This window comes from Mesocricetus auratus, unplaced genomic scaffold, assembly GCF_017639785.1.
Source record: "Mesocricetus auratus isolate SY011 unplaced genomic scaffold, BCM_Maur_2.0 Super-Scaffold_100008, whole genome shotgun sequence".
Lineage (NCBI taxonomy): Eukaryota > Metazoa > Chordata > Mammalia > Rodentia > Cricetidae > Mesocricetus > Mesocricetus auratus.
The window spans coordinates 36961373-36977965 of NW_024429192.1; the positions used below are offsets into that span (position 1 = coordinate 36961373).

At 39.9% G+C, this 16593-nt stretch overlaps 1 protein-coding gene across 17 annotated transcripts in view; it reads right to left on the bottom strand.

The window, feature by feature from the left end:
* Positions 1 to 16593, bottom strand: part of Senp7 (SUMO specific peptidase 7) — a 130188-nt gene that overhangs the window by 101717 nt on the left and 11878 nt on the right. For 9 of the 17 annotated variants that reach the window (XM_040750679.1, XM_040750686.1, XM_040750680.1 and 6 more), the window contains one exon: positions 10209 to 10304. The exons of 5 other annotated variants lie outside the window; for them this stretch is intronic. In XM_040750679.1, coding sequence (XP_040606613.1) covers positions 10209 to 10304 — 96 coding nt within the window. Of the gene's footprint in view, positions 1 to 10208; positions 10305 to 11229; positions 11321 to 16593 lie in introns of those variants that run through there. 3 more of the 17 variants (XM_040750682.1, XM_040750681.1, XM_040750693.1) reach the window with 2 other exon arrangements.

Below are 16593 nucleotides of genomic sequence, written 5' to 3' on the forward strand. Positions count from 1 at the left end.
ATGACTAGAAGTTAAAAACTTGGTTTATTAGTTGAAATAATGGCACGTGCCTGTAACTCTAGTACTCAGGAAGTGGAGGCAGGAAGATCACAAGGCACCCCAGCTACATAGTGAGTTAAGAGATTATCCTAGGAAACATTTTCTTAAAAGAAGGAACATGCTACAATGCGAGCAAATCTTGGCATTCAATCTAAATGAAATAAAGCAGCAAAAAAAGGCAAATATTGGATATTTCCATTCAAATCACAAAATTGGAATAACCAAATTTATAGACAGTGGAGTGAGGCTGGAGTGGGCAGAGAATAAGGAACTATTATTTAATGGATACTGTATTTCAGTTTTCAGGACGGATGGTCTTGATAGCTGAATAAGAACAAAATGTATGTGTCACTAAACTCTTAAATGTTTAAGGGGCATGGAAAAAATGGCAGCCCCAATGACTTGGGGGTTGTCCTACTTATGTAGGGGCTTTAGGATGAAGATCTTGGCAGCCCGCTTTGGTGACTCAGTCCACAGCTGTGGTTCCAATGGGACCCAGAAACATTGCACAATCCTACCCAGATACAAAGCAGCTGCTTTGGGATAAGCCAGGAAAGCAGGGTTGTGTAAACATAAGTTTCTGTCCTGCTGGGTTCCACAGTTATTCAGTAACATAAACACACAGAGGCTTATATTAATTATAATTGTTTGGCCTATTTCTCAGGCTTATTACTAACTAGCTCTTACAATTTAAATTCACCCATTCTTATCTATGTTTAGTCACATCTCTTGGTACATTCACTCAGTAAGGCATTCTCATCTTGCTTCCTCTGTGTCTGGCTGTCAACTGTGTCTCTGCTTTTACTCTTCCTAGAATTCTCGTAGTCTGGTCACATGGCCAATCAGCATTTTATTAAACCAATATGAGTGGCAAATCTTTACAGTGTACAAGAGCATTATTCCACATCATTTCCCCTTTTTTTCTTTTCTAAACAAGAACCGTGAATCTAATCTCCTTTATTTAGCGTTTTTTCCTGATCATTATCCACAGCAACTTGTAACCATATGCTAAACAAAGACAGACATCCATAATTCATTTTTTAGGAATGTGGGCATAGTTTTCTAGGCTAGATTTTTGTTTTGAAAAAAAAAGAGAAATACAGATAAGATAGGATAATAACGGTAGATTGTTGAATCTACTCTAAAAGATAAAGATATAAGATAAAAAAGTAGATTACTGAACCCACTGTTAAAAAGCAACTATTAGTTTTAAATATCTTATACTGGATTTATATATTGTATACAAATGTTGAATATTGATACAAATTTGAGATTAATTTTGTTAAAACATATTGTACATACATTTCTAATATTGTTCAATGTATTGTACCTATACAGCTCATTTAACAATATAGTGAAAATTTCTAGCCCTTGAAAGTTATTATTATTAAATATATAGGATAATAAGGAAATGTAGTTTAGCAATTAGTCAACTATTTTTTTGTGTGGGGGGGAATATTTCGAGACAGGGTTTCTCTGTGTCTTTGGAGGCTGTCCTGGAACTAGTTCTTGTAGACCAGGCTGGTCTCCAAGTCACAGAGATCCTCCTACCTCTGCCTCCCGAGTGCTGGGATTAAAGGCGTGTGAAGAAACACGAGGAGAGGCCTCAGCTAGCTTGATGGTAAAAATGTCTCCTTAAGGTTACTCAGGTAATAGAGTCTCTAGAAGCTACAAAATCACCCAACCCTGTAGACCTCCCTTGCTCTCCCCTGCCCTACTTCAGTTTTTCCAGCAGATCCACTCTCACAAGCATAGCTGATGTCTAGGCATAGGTGGTGGCTGGGATACCCAGCATGCACCACTTTCTTTTTAAAATCGTATGTTTAGCTTCTAAGTCTAATTGAAAAACAGTTATATAAGTGAACAAACCTTTGATACCATGGTTTTTTTTTCACTATGGGAACTGTGGGAGCTGACTGACAGCATTCTTTCCTCTAATTATGGGACAGGGAACAGAGATTAAAATAAAACACTATCACTAGGCGGTGATAGCGCACACCTTTAATCCCAGCACTCAAGAGACAGAGGCTGGTGGATCTCTGAGGCCAGCCTGAGTTCCAGGACAGCCAGAGCTGCACAGGGAAACCCTATCTCAAAAAATCCCAAAAGATTTAAAAAGTTAAACATTATCAAAGTGTTGATGAAAAAAAGACAACAAAAGATTAAGGGTTGGGGAGAAGGAGCACTGAATAAAGCCTTTGCCACCAAAGCCTTGAAAACCAAGTTCAATCCCTGGAGCCCACGTGGTAGGAGAGAACTGACTGCCCCAAGTTTTCCTCTGACATCTATATGAATGCTGTAGCACATGCACACACACACAATACATACAACACATGTGTACACACACCAAACACACAAATGTTATTTAAAATTTTAAGCATTAAGAAAAAACATGTCTAAAACATTATCTATCCAGGATCCATGAGACAATGTGAAAAGATCAAATCTACAAATAATTAACATAAAAGAAGACTTCATACTAACAGCTAGAAAACATTTTTTAATAAAATCATAGAAGAAAAGTAGTTAGATCTAGGGGAAAGATGACCACCTAGGTACAGAAGGCATTTAGAACACAAAACAAAACAAGAATGGAGATGTCATACTCTAGTCAAAACATTTCACACACAAAATAGAAAATATATAAAACCTGAAAGAGAAAAAAGTCACTCAGAAATTATCAACAACTGACAAATGGGATCTCATGAAATGAAAAGGCTTCTTTGAAGTCAAGCAAATTTTAATTTTTGAGAATTTCATACATATTTTGATCATATTTACCCCAGCTTCTTCTTCTTCTTCTTCTTCTTCTTCTTCTTCTTCTTCTTCTTCTTCTTCTTCTTCTTCTTCTTCTTCTTCTCTCTCTCTCTCTCTCTCCCTCCCTCCCTCCCTCCCTCCCTCCCTCCCTCCCTCCCTCCCTCCCTCTCTCTCTCTCTCTCTCTCTCTCTCTCTCCCCCCCCCCCCACTGAGTTCAGATGTGCAATTTCTCTGCTCTGCCTACAAGACAATGTCTCCTGGTAGTTATTTTACCACCTGACTTTCTACCCATTTTCTATAATGACCTTGGGGGTTTGCAATACATCTGTTCCTTCAGGCTAAGCAATCATTGCTGGTATTGCCATTGCTCCTGGTTACCCTACAAAACTCGATGGTAGAGCCGGGGGCATTGGTGGTGCACGCCTTCAACCCTAGCACTCGGGAGGCAGAGGCAGGTGGATCTCATTGAGTCCGAGACCAGCCTGGTCTACTGATCGAGTTCCAGGACAGGCTCCAAAACAATACAGAGAAACCCTGTCTCAAAAAAAAAAAACTCGATGGTAACATCTATTACTGGAGACACCACATGACTGAGTCATAGAACGTGGCAGAATCAAGCTGGTACTAACCTAGACACTTCATCCCATACTATCCAGCTTTCTTAGTAGCCACCATATGACAGATGGCTCAGTGATTAAGAGCACCAGTTGGTCTTCCAGAGGTCCTGAGTTCAATTCCCAGCAACAGCATTGCTCACAACCATCTGTAATGAGATCGGTGCCCTCTTCTGATTTGCAGGCATACATGCAGGCAGAAAACTATACATAATATAAATAAACAAGCCTTAAAAATAAAGATTCGGGGCTCTCACTGCTGTGGCACAGGTTTGATTCCTAGTCAGGGAGCCTCTCCTCCCTGCACCTCCCAAAAGAAATCAGTAAAGTTATATCATTTGAAGCAAGACGGATGCAACTTAATACTCACATTAAGGAAATTAAGTCAATCACAGAAAGACAAAAATCATGTTTTTATCCATATGATTTTACTCACTCCTAGATGTTATACAGATATACAAAATCATGTATATGAAAGTTTAAGTGAAACTATTAGGGGAACAAAGAGGACTAAGGGAAGAGGGAGAGGGAAAAAGGAGTATGTGAGAAAATATGTTCAGCATACAATTTATCTTTGAATAAAAATGTCCTTGTATAAAAAGATGAGAAATTAAGGAGCTATATGAGCTTAAAAGGCAATTTACTAATTATGTTTTAATTATGCATCTCTGTGTGGGTATATCCATGGTCATGTAGGTGCCCACGGACGACAAAGGCATCAGTTTCCCCAGAATTACAGTTACCTGATGTTGGGTGGTAGGAACTGAACTTGGGTCCTACAAGAACAGTGCACACTTTTAAATGATCCTTCCTATACAATTTTAATGGCAGAAATGTATCTTAATATAATTTTAATACTATAAACTAGGCAAGGTGGCTCACATTCTAAAATCTAGTTATTTTTCAGTGTGGGCTACATGGTGAGTTCTAGGTTACCCTGAGCCACAGTGAGAGACAATGTTTTGGAAAAAATAAACAAAAAAACACTGAACTCAAGGCACAGCAGGCTGCTGTGATGGCTCTGTAACAGCACTTGCTACACTGGCTTGGCATCCTCAGTTCAATTCCCAGCACCCTCATCAAAGAGGAAGAAAAGAACAGACAACATCCACAAAGTTGTCTTCCAACCTCTGAATGCACGCTCTGGCACGTGTATGCCCCATCATGCACAGACACACACAGGAAAAAAAATAACCCTTTTTTCTTTATTCAAAGTAGGGTCTGATGACTAACCTTGGAAAAACAAAACCATAATCCCTCTAGCTCTTTCTTCCAACCTGAGCCAAACAAATGGTTCCTACAAAGGAGCATAATGAGAAGAAAGGCTATTCTGCCACACACAGTAAGCTGAGACTACCCCATGACTTCTTGTAGTTTGTCACAGAAGAGAAGGGGATGCCAGATGTACACAAGGACAACAGGCTTAAAGATGTTTCTAACAAATGAAGATGGGCTACAGTGTGCCACTACCAAAGCAAAACAAACAAGATTACTTTTCTACCTTCCAAATGGCAACCATTTTACTGTGCGTTTATCCATTACTTTGTGTACCTGACACACATCTTAAAGAGAGGAATTCTTTCTTTTTATTAAGGTTTCAGAAATGTCTATCTATCAGATCAGGGAAGGTGTGGTGGAATGAACAGAAAAAGGCAGGTAAAAGCCAGGGGGACGTGAAGCCTTCCAAGAAATATCACCAGCAACCTTTCTCCAACCAACCCCCACCTCTTACTTTTCACCATCTGCCAGTAATGCCACCAAACTATGGATCCATCAAGGCACTAATCCATTCACTAATCCTTGTGATATTACTGGCAACTCCCTCACAGGCACACTCAGAGGTGTGCTTTCCTAATCACATTAACAGTTCTCAATCGAGGCAACCTGACCACCAAAATTCCGTCATTATTGTGATGCTATCTAGAGCTGTTAAGTTTGTAGAGAAATCAATCCTCTCACTGTTAGCAACATAAACTGGTCCAAATTTTCTGAGACCATTTCGCAGTATTTACTGAAATTTAATAAACAATTTCCTAAAAGGTCACACTCAAAAAATGGCTCTCCATATTTCATGCACATACACGATGCTTGCTGCAGCAGTATTTCCATCTGATGTTTCATACAATGAAGTCCTACAGAATTATCAAAAAAAAAAATACATGTAGACACCAAAAAGGCAATCTCGAGCAAGCGAAAAATAGAATAGCAGTTACCAGATCCTGTGAAGGGGATGAGAGATGAAGCAATAAATAATTAATGGATCCTAGGATGCAATTCAGCATGAGAAATTGCTTCTAATGTCCAATAGCGCAGTAAGATGCCTATGTTGACAAAGTTGAATATTTTAATTAATTGGGCTCATAGACGGATTTTTTGTTTTGTTTGTTTCCTTTTGGTATTTGAGGCAGGGTCTCACTATGTAGCTCTAGCTTCCCAAGAACTCACTCTGTAAACCAATCTGGCCTCAAACTCAAAGAGATCTGCCTATGTCTGCCTCCCAAGTGCTAGGATTAAAAGTATGTGCCATATGCCTAGTGTAGATGGGATTTTTAACATTCCCAACACAAAGAAGCATACTTAAGGTAAAAGACAGGCATAATCTAATCATATATATGTATTGAAAAGTCAGAATTTATCTCATAAATATGTATAATTCTTGTGTGTCAATAAAAAAACAAAGTATGTGAAAAGGCTGATAAGAGAGTCTAGCACTTGCTGGACAAGCCGGACAGACTGAGCTTAATCCATAAACCTATAATAAATAGAGAACTACCACTGAGAATTGTCCTTTGACCTCCATGCATGAACCAGAGCAATATGCACACATACATACACACAAATAAAAAATTTAAATATGTAATGTATTTAATAAAGTTTTAAAAAGTGGATTTAGTGTGTAAAATATGGTAAAACCTGTCAGTAGCTGTTGAGGCCAGGCTTCAGCAGGGAAATCCCAGTAACTAAGACAGTCCCTACAGCCAGGTGTGGCTGTAATTTAAGGTGTGGTTGACTCTCTAATCCCAGCATTTGTGAGGCAGAGGCAAGCATATTTCAGTGAGTTTGAGGTTAGCCTGATCTATATAGTGAGTTCCAGGACAGCCAGATCTTCATAGAGAGACTCCGGCTCAAAAAACAAATAAACGGGCTAGAGAAATGGTTCAAAGGCTAAGAGCATTGGCTGCTCTTCCAAAGGCCCTGAGTTCAATTCCCAGAAACCACATGGTGGCTTGCAACCATCTATGATGAGATCTAGTACCCTCTTCTGTCCTGCAGGCAAACATGTAGGCAGAACACTGTATATATAATAAAACCTTTAAAAAAACAACAACAATAAATAAGCAAACAAAAGACAAAAAAAGCCAGCCTGTACAAAAATCATAGGTTGAAATCCTATCATCCAGAATTACTATACATGAAATAAAGCCTTTTAAAAAGTAATGAATCCCAGCACTCAGGAGGCAGAGGCAGACGGATCTCTGTGAGTTCGAGGCCAGGCTGGACCCACAGCCTCCAAAACAATACAGAGAAACCCTGTTTTGTAAAAACAAAAGAAAAGTAATGAATGTTGGGTGATTATCCTTTGAGACTCCTACAACCAAGACATTCTCAAGCCTGAGCATCTTTCTTTCCCTTGCCCCTAACTCCTTAAAATCTCATAATAAATTCTAATTCTGCTTCAAAAAATAAGAAAGTTAAATTGAGGTTGTATGGCTGGAATGCTAATCCTACTGGTCTATTTTTTAAAAAACAAAAACAAACAAGAGATTCAAGTATGTATACTGTAGTGGTTTCAATGAGATGGCCCCCATAGACTCATATGTTTAAATGCTTGGTCACCACGGAGTGGAGCTGTTTGAAAGGATTACAAGGATTAGGAGGCATGGCCTTGTTGGAGGAAGTGTGTCATTTGGGGTGGGCTTGGAGGTATCAAAAGCCCACGCCAGGCCCAGTCTCTATCTGCCTCTCTTGGCCTGTGGATCAGGATGTAGCTCTCAGCTACTGCTCCAGTACCATGCATGAAGCTATGATCCCTGCTCCCTGCCATGATGATAGCTAACCCTCTGAAATCCGCTGTGTAGGCAAGTCCCTGGTTAAATGCTTTATTTCCTAAGAGTTGCTTTGGTCATGATGTCTTTCCAAACAATACAACAGTGACTAAAACAAGTGTTAACCAGGAAGTGTTAACCAGGAAGTGGCAAGAACAGTAAGACAGCTGTCCACGTGGACGGAGAGAAGACTTAAGTAAAGCCAGCTCTGCCATCACCATTATCTTTCACTTTCAGACTCACTACTGTGAGAAAATAGTTTTCACGCTTAAGCCATCTGGTCTGTAGCAGTATGGTAGTCCCAGAACTAAAACAGCTACAAATAAATAAACTGGAATCTGAGAAAAATTCTACTTTTAAGAAACTCAGACTTGGCCTGGTGGTTTGAGTCTATAATCCCAGCTGATTGGGAAGCTGCAATAGGAAAATCAAGAACTTACGGCCTGCCTGGTCTGCAGTGTGAGTTCAAGGCAGCCTAGGTAACTTAGCAAGAGCCTGTCTTGAATTTTTTAAAGTTAAGAAAAGGACTGGGTATACTTCAGTGGTAGAACACTTGCCTAGAAAGTGCAAGGCCGTACTGAGCTGAACTCAAGAAAGCCAGTAACAGAGAGGGAGGACTGATGATCAAAGGGATTAAGACTGGGCTGGTTTAACCCCCAGAAACAGCTGACCAGACAAAGGTTAACTCTTGAATCCCAGGCATTAGCCTGGGAAGCCAGCATGGGACTGATCAAGACCCCCTGAATCTGGGTGTCAGTGAGGAGGCCTAGGGAATCTATTGAGCCTTGGGCAGCAGATCAGTACCCATCCCAAGTATACACACGGACTTTGGACTCCCATAGAACAATGTGAGGTGCACTCTCACCCTGAACTCTTGGGGAGGGGTCTAGGCCCTGCCCTATATGAAATGACAGACTATGGGCACCCCCATGGAGGGCCTTACCCTCCCTGGGGGAATGAGGGGATAACAGGGGGGGGAGGTTGGGGGGATGGCACGGGAGGAGGGGAGGGAATGGGAGAGGGACCTGGAACTGACTTGTGAAGCAACCTCGTTTCTTATCTAAATTTAAACTGGAAAATAAAATAATAATAAAAAAATCTCATAAAAAAAAGAAAGTGCAAGGCCTTAGGTTCAAGCCTACTACAAAAAAAGAAAAACAACCTAAGTTACTTCAAGCACAAGTAAGTAATTAGTTATACTTAAAAAAAAAAAATGACCAAGGAACTGGAGAGATAGTTCAGTAGGGAAAGAGCCTGCCTTGCAAACACAAGGACCCACATTTTCAAAAAGGAGGGGTGGTATTTGCAATCATGGTACCAGGGGATTTCTGGGTTCCCTAGGCAGCCAGCCTAACCTACTTGGTGAGTTCCAGGCCAGTGAGTGAGCCTGTCTTTTAAAAGAGGTAGACAGTACCAGAGAAAGAACCAGTGAAGTTGTTATCTGGCCTCTGCATACACATGTATCCATACCCCCACACTCATTAACACAAGGCACATGCACATACACATACAGCAAAACAAGACACGGTAGTAGTACTGAGGAGGCTGAAACCGGGAGTTTAAGAATGTCTAGCCCAGGGCTGGAGAAATGGCTCAGAGGTTAAGAGCACTGGCTGCTCTTCCAGAGGTCCTGAGTTCAATTCCCAGCAACCACATGGTGGCTCACAACATCTGTAATGAGATCTGGTTCCCTCTTCTGGCAGAACACTGTATGCATAATAAATAAAATAAACATTTAAAAAAAAGAAAAAAAGAATGTCTAGCCTACTTTGTGAGACTGCCAAAAAAGAAAGAAGTGCTGAGTCAGGTGCAGTAGTGCATGTCTGTAGTCCCAGACACTCAGGATGCCGAGAGAAGGCATCCTTATCTGGGCAACATAGCCAGACCTTATCTCAAACAGCAAAAGTAAAAAAATGCTACTATAGGTAACTAATTATCAGAACATCAGAACCCTACACTAATAACAAGTCAAGATAATATTAAAGTCCAGATATATAATCATAATCTTTTTTAAAACATCTTTCTTTTTTAAGGTTCATCTATTTCATATATACGAGTATTTTGTATTCATGTACATCTGTGTACTATATACATGCTTAATGACTGCAGACATGAGAAGAGGGCATTGGGTTCCCTGGAATTGGAGTTAAAGACAGTTGAGCTGTCATGTGGGTGCTGGGAACTGAACCCAAGTCCTCTAGAAGAATAACTAATACTTTCAACCATTGAACTACCTCTCCAGCCCCCAGAGTATCTTTTGAAACATAGCTAAAGCTCCAGCTAAGAGACACCCTCTTGCCAAGTGTGGTGGGACACACCTTTAATGCCAGCACTCAAGAGGCAGAGCAGGTGATCTCTAAATTCAAGAGGTCTACAGAGCGAGTTCCAGGACAGCCAGGACTACACAGAGAAACCCTGTCTCAAAAAAAAAAAAAAAAGGAGATACCTTTTCAAACAAATTAATTTTAAAAAATTAGGGATAAAATGATTTCACTAAACTTTAAAATGATTTGTTTTTATAACAATAAGATTGAAATTTCAAAAATTTCATAAATCAACCATGCATATGTATACTTAAACTGAGGGCCAAGATCCTAATCTCCAAGTTTTATTTTAACATATATCAGACATAAGCTACTATAAATCTTTAGTTACACAGAAAATCAAAAGGGACACATAAGAAAATAAAATTTATTTACTAAAATATTGTAGACATAGCAAACAAAATGATGTACTTTAAAAGTAAGTTTACCCCCTTAGGAAGCTTCCAGCAATCTGAACCTCTGAGTTTGGACAATGGTGACTGAGCAAGGGCATCCTCTGACTGTACAGCTAACAACTTTGTTATCTGAAACCAGGACAAGAAAACAGTTAGTTTAACTGAAATGTACAGAGGACCTGAATCAACCAACAGAGGCACTGTCTACTGCTCTACATAAATACTCTAACGGTTTTGAAGATTTCAATTAAATACAGTTGTTTTCAAAATATCTTCTCATGAGCATAAAGTCAGGTAAATAAAGAATCACACTAGCTTCCAAAATACTATGCTTTTGCCTGGTCTCTTCCCCTTCTAGTCTATCTAATGCAGTTATGTAACACACAAAGCTATTCATAACTAGAATATCCAAAATACAACAATGGCATTCATCACTTATAAGGAATGTTTCATACCACCCACAGATTTAAAATTCTATAATTCAGCTTTATGGAGTTACTAAACTTTCTTCAGACATGTTACATTATTTTATATCTCTAGCCATTTTTATATACTATTTCTTCATCCTAGACTGCTCTTCCCTGTATTTCTTTTTATGAAATACTCTGAACTTGTCTGAAAATTATCTTCAATAGCATCATCCTTACTTGAAGCCACTCCTTTCTCCATGTGTTAGTGCTTAGCACATTTATTTTAAATTATTTATATTACTCGTACCATATCATAGTATTTGTCTATATAGTGGTCTTCTTCAAACTACATTTATTTCTTTTTTGTCTGTTTTTTGAGAAAGGGTCTTTCTATATAGCCCTAGCTGGCCTGGAACTTACTAAGCAGACCAATGTTGGCCTCAAACTTGTGGCAATTCTCCTGTTTCCCTTGAGATGGGATTACAGGCTTCTGTCTACTGCACCCAGTACCTTATAACTTCATGGCAGTTAAACTTTATAAATTAATGAATGATATGCAACAAGTTAGAAATCATTTGTTTACAACGTAAATACCTAAAATGTATAAATAACTAAGTATTAAATAACATACAGTAATCACTTACAAGGGGCCGAAGTTCAGCAGCAGAGTACCGGCATAGCATGTACATAAGGCCCTAGGTTCAATTACCAACACCCTCCTCCCCATGAGTGTTTCTATGAGAAGAAAGCCTAAGTCAGGAGGATAGAATAAATTTGAAGAAAGTATACCACAATTCTAACATCAATAGCTTACATCACTAAGGGATAGCTAATCTTCCTGCGTACCAGTGACTTCCTACTTATTGCTTTTCTGTATTAAAAAGCATTTCTTTGTAATTCTTCACTTGTGAAAATACAGTATCTCTAAAGCACTTACTACAGTTTCATATACTTGAACTGCACTGAGATTAGCAGAGCAGACCTGGGCGTCTGTAAGGGTGTTTCCAGAGATTAACCCATGAGGCTTGACTTAATCCATTACTTAACTAAGTGATGGTTCCCAATCTCAACAGACGACTAGAAAGCAGAGGAAAGACAGCAAGCCCAGGTAAGGAACTATCTCCCGGGGCCATGCTTTGAAGAATGCGATTCTGGCCCTGGACCACTTCTGTTACTCCTCTTCACTTCCTGACTGTCCTGACAAGTACAGCTTTTCTCCACCATGACCTTCCTCCATGATGTTTCTACCTTGTCACAGTCAAAAAGCAGTATCTAAAATCTCTCAAACTGTGAGGTAAAATAAATCTCTCATCCTTTAAATTATTTCTCTCATAAGTATATCACAGCAACAGTCTAACTAACAAAATTAGCATCCTGCAGTGCCAAAAACATGTCTTACAGTACTAAAAAGTGGGCAGTATGACACATGCCTTTAATCTCAACACTCCGATGAGTTCCAGGACACCCAGGACTACACAGAGAAACCCGGTCTCGAAAAACAAAAACAAAAAACAGAAAGAAAAGAAAAGAGAAAGCACTCAAATAAATAAACAAGACTATGTCAAAAGGGCTCAAGGAGGCTAGAAAGCTAAGGAAATAGATTAGCCAGTAAAGCTACTTACTTTGAAAGCACAAGAACCTGAATTCAATCCCAAGAATTCGCATTAAGCATATACAAATACATATACATTTATATACATATGTGTGTGTATCTGTGTGCACAGTGGCTCACACTTGTAATCCTACTATCCGAGAGATGGAAACGCGCAGATTCTGGGGTTTACATGCATGCATACACATGTGCCCTCTGCATGTGTATCTGCATACAGATGAACACATATACAAACACACACATACACACACAAGGGAACACAGGAGCCAATCTGAAAGATACCCTATTGTCAAAACTGGAAAACTTTGACTAACAGAATAATCAAGAGTAAATTATAATAAACATAATGAAATAAATACCTGAGAATAACTTGATTTAAATAAGTGGAAGGATGACAGCTCTCACTTAGAGAAAAATTTCCATTTAGAAATGAAGAAGGAATAGGAAGATATATACTATATTGGATCTTGGCCAAAAGGCAATAAGTAAAGGAAAGAGAAAATCAAAAGAATCCAACCAAGATCCACTAGTAGATGCCAAGATACTAAGCAAAGATATAATATTGCATTAAGTTACAGTCTGGATATGATAGTTTACATCAATGACCCAAAGAACTCTACCAGGGAACTCTTACAGCTGATTAACACCTTCAGCAAAGTGGCAGGCTACAAGATCAACTCAAGAAAATCAGTAGCCCTACTATATACAGATGATAAAAGGGCTGAAAGAGAAATCAGAGAAACATCACCCTTTACAATTGCCACAAACAACATAAAATACCTTGGGGTAACGCTAACCAAACAAGTGAAAGACCTGTATCGTAAGAACTTTGAATCTTTAAAGAAAGAAATTAAAGAAGCCCTCAGAAAATGGAAAGATCTCCCATGCTCTTGGATAGGTAGGATCAATGTAGTAAAAATGGCAATCCTGCCAAAAGCAATCTACAGATTCAATGCAATTCCCATTAAAATCCCAGCACAGTTCTTCACAGACCTTGAAAGAACAATAATCAATTTTGTATGGAAAAACAAAAGACCCAGGATAGCCAAAACAACCCTGTTCAACAAGGCAACGTCCGGAGGCATCACCATCCCTGACCTCAAGCTCTATTATAGAGCTATAGTCCTGAAAACAGCTTGGTATTGGCACAAAAATAGACAGGTAGACCAATGGAATCGAATTGAAAACCCGGGTATTAACCCACACACGTACGAACATCTGATCTTTGACAAAGAAGCTAAAAATATACAATGGAATAAAGAAAGCATCTTCAACAAATGGTGCTGGCATAATTGGAGACTGGCATGTAGAAGAATGCAGATCGATCCATGTCTATCGCCATACACAAAACTTAAGTCCAAATGGATCAAAGACCTCAACATAAATCCAGCCACACTGAACCTCTTAGAAGAGAAAGTGGGTGGTACCCTTGAACAATTGGTACAGGAGACAGCTTCCTGAACATAACACCAGTAGCACAGGCAGTAAGATCAACAATTAATAAATGGGACCTACTGAAACTGAGAAGCTTCTGTAAGGCAAAGGACACAGTCAGCAAGACAAAAAGGCAGCCCACAGAATGGGAAAAAATATTCACTAATCCCACATCTGACAGAGGGTTGATCTCCAAAATTTACAAAGAACTCAAGAAGCAAGTCTCCAAAACACCAAAGGACCCTATTAAAAAGTGGGCTGCAGAACTAAATAGAGAGTTTTCAATAGAGGGGTCTAAAATGGCTGAGAGGCACTTGAGAAAGTGCTCAACATCCTTAGCCATCCGGGAAATGCAAATCAAAACAACTCTCAGATACCATCTCACCCCTGTCAGAATGGCTAAAATCAAAAACACCAATGACAATTTATGCTGGAGAGGATGTGGTGAAAGGGGGACACTCCTCCATTGCTGGTGGGAGTGCCAACTGGTTCAGCCACTTTGGAAATCAGTGTGGAGATTCCTCAGAAAAATGGGAATAAACCTACCACAAGACCCAGCAACTCCACTCTTAGGCATATATCCAAAAGATGCCCATTCATACAACAAAGAGGTCTGTTCCACTATGTTCATAGCAGCTTTATTTGTAATTGCCAGAACGTGGAAGCAACCTAGATGTCCCTCACCTGAAGAGTGGATAGAGAAATTGTGGTACATCTACACAATGGAGTACTATTCAGCAGAAAAAAATAATGGAATCATGAGATTCGCAGGCAAATGGATGACACTAGAAGAAACCATCCTGAGTGAGGTTACCCAGTCACAAAAAGAGAAACATGGCATGTACTCTCTCATATATGGATTTTAGACATAGATCTGGGGAGTGCCAGCCTACAATCCTATGGCCAGAGAGTCTGGCAAACAGAAACTTCATTTAGTGGCTGATCGAAGAAGAGGCAGACTCCCTTGGTTAAGTACTGAGCTGAACTCAAGAAAGCCAGTAACAGAGAGGGAGGACTGATGATCAAAGGGATTAAGACTGGGCTGGTTTAACCCCAGAAACAGCTGACCAGACAAAGGTTAACTCTTGAATCCCAGGCATTAGCCTGGGAAGCCAGCATGGGACTGATCAAGACCCCTGAATCTGGGTGTCAGTGAAGAGGCCTAGGGAATCTATTGAGCCTTGGGCAGCAGATCAGTACCCATCCCAAGTATACACACGGACTTTGGACTCCAATAGAACAATGTGAGGTGCACTCTCACCCAGAACTCTTGGGAAAGGGTCTAGGCCCTGCCCTATATGAAATGACACACTATGGACACCCCCATGGAGGGCCTCACCCTCCCTGGAGAAATGAGAGGATAACGGGGGGGGGGAGGGGAGGGCACGGGAGGAAGGGAGGGAATGGGAGAGGGACCTGGAACTGACTTGTGAAGCAACCTTGATTCTTATCTAAATTTAAACTGGAAAATAAAATTTAAAAAAATTAAAAAAAATAAATTACAAAAAAAAAAAAAAAAGTTGCAGTCTGCTCCCAGACACCTATTAACCATAGGGAGAAAATGGGTAACCATATAGGAGAGTAAGCAAAAGATACTGCATTAACCAAACAATCAGGCTGACATCATGAACAGTAAAACACACACACACACAGCTGGGTGTTGGTGGCCCACACCTTTAATCCCAGCACTTGGGAGGCAGAGGCAGGCAGATCTCTGTGAGTTCAAGACCAGCCTGGTCTACCAAGTGAGTTTCAGGACAGGCTCCAAAACAATACAGAGAAACCCTGTCTCGAAAAAACAAAACAAAACAAAAAAGACACACACACACACACAGTCCATTCAGATTGAAGAATATTCTACACAAATTATTATCTAGCAATACTTTTCCAAAGTGTCATGGCTATAAAAGCAATGGGACTGGGGCTGGAGAGATGGCTCAGAGGTTAAGAGCACTGGCTGCTCTTCCAGAGGTCCTGAGTTCAATTCCCAGCAACCACATGGTGGCTCACAATCATCTACAATTCAATCTGGTGCCCTCTTCTGGTATGTAGGCAGAACACTGTATATGTAATAAATAAATAAATCTTTAAAAAAAAAGCAATCAGACTAAAGAAATATGACAGACAAGGGAATTAGGAAGGTATAACAAAACACAATGGAGAATACTGGAATGGATTTATAGGTTAAAATATTAATTAGATCAAGGCTAATTTCTTATTTTTGATAATGATACTATCGTTATAAATGAATAATACACATGAATTCTGCCCAACTTCTATAAAATTTTTGAGTCAAAAGTTATTTAGGCCGGGCGTTGGTGGCGCACGCCTTTAATCCCAGCACTCGGGAGGCAGAGGCAGGCGGATCTCTGTGAGTTCAAGGCCAGCCTGGTCTACAAAGTGAGTTCCAGGACAGCCTCCAAAGCCACAGAGAAACCCTGTCTCGAAAAAACCAAAAAAAAAAAAAAATTATTTAGAGGGCTGCTCAGAGGTTAAGAGCACTGGCTGCTCTGAAGGAAGGAAGGAAGGAAGGAAGGAAGGAAGGAAGGAAGGAAGGAAGGAAGGAAGGAAGGAAGGAAGGAAGGGAAAGAAAAGAAAGAAAGAAAGAAAGAAAGAAAGAAAGAAAGAAAGAAAGAAAGAAAGAAAGAAAGAAAGAAAGAAAGAAAGAAAGAAAATCCTGGAACTGTCCCCTCAATCTCTCTCAAGTTCCTATCTCCAGTCTGCTTGCCCTTCCTTCCACTTCCTGTCACGAGATGAAGTTATGCAAGGCTCTCAACAGATGAACAAATGCCAATAGCTCTCCAACGCTATGAACAAAGTACACTTATTTCTTTTACTCACTGAGCCATCTCACTGGCCCAACACTCCTTTTCTTTACAAATTACCAGTCTCGAGTATCCTTACAATAAATAGCAACAGAAAATTAACTGAGTCACTGGCTACGACAGTATCTGATCTGGCA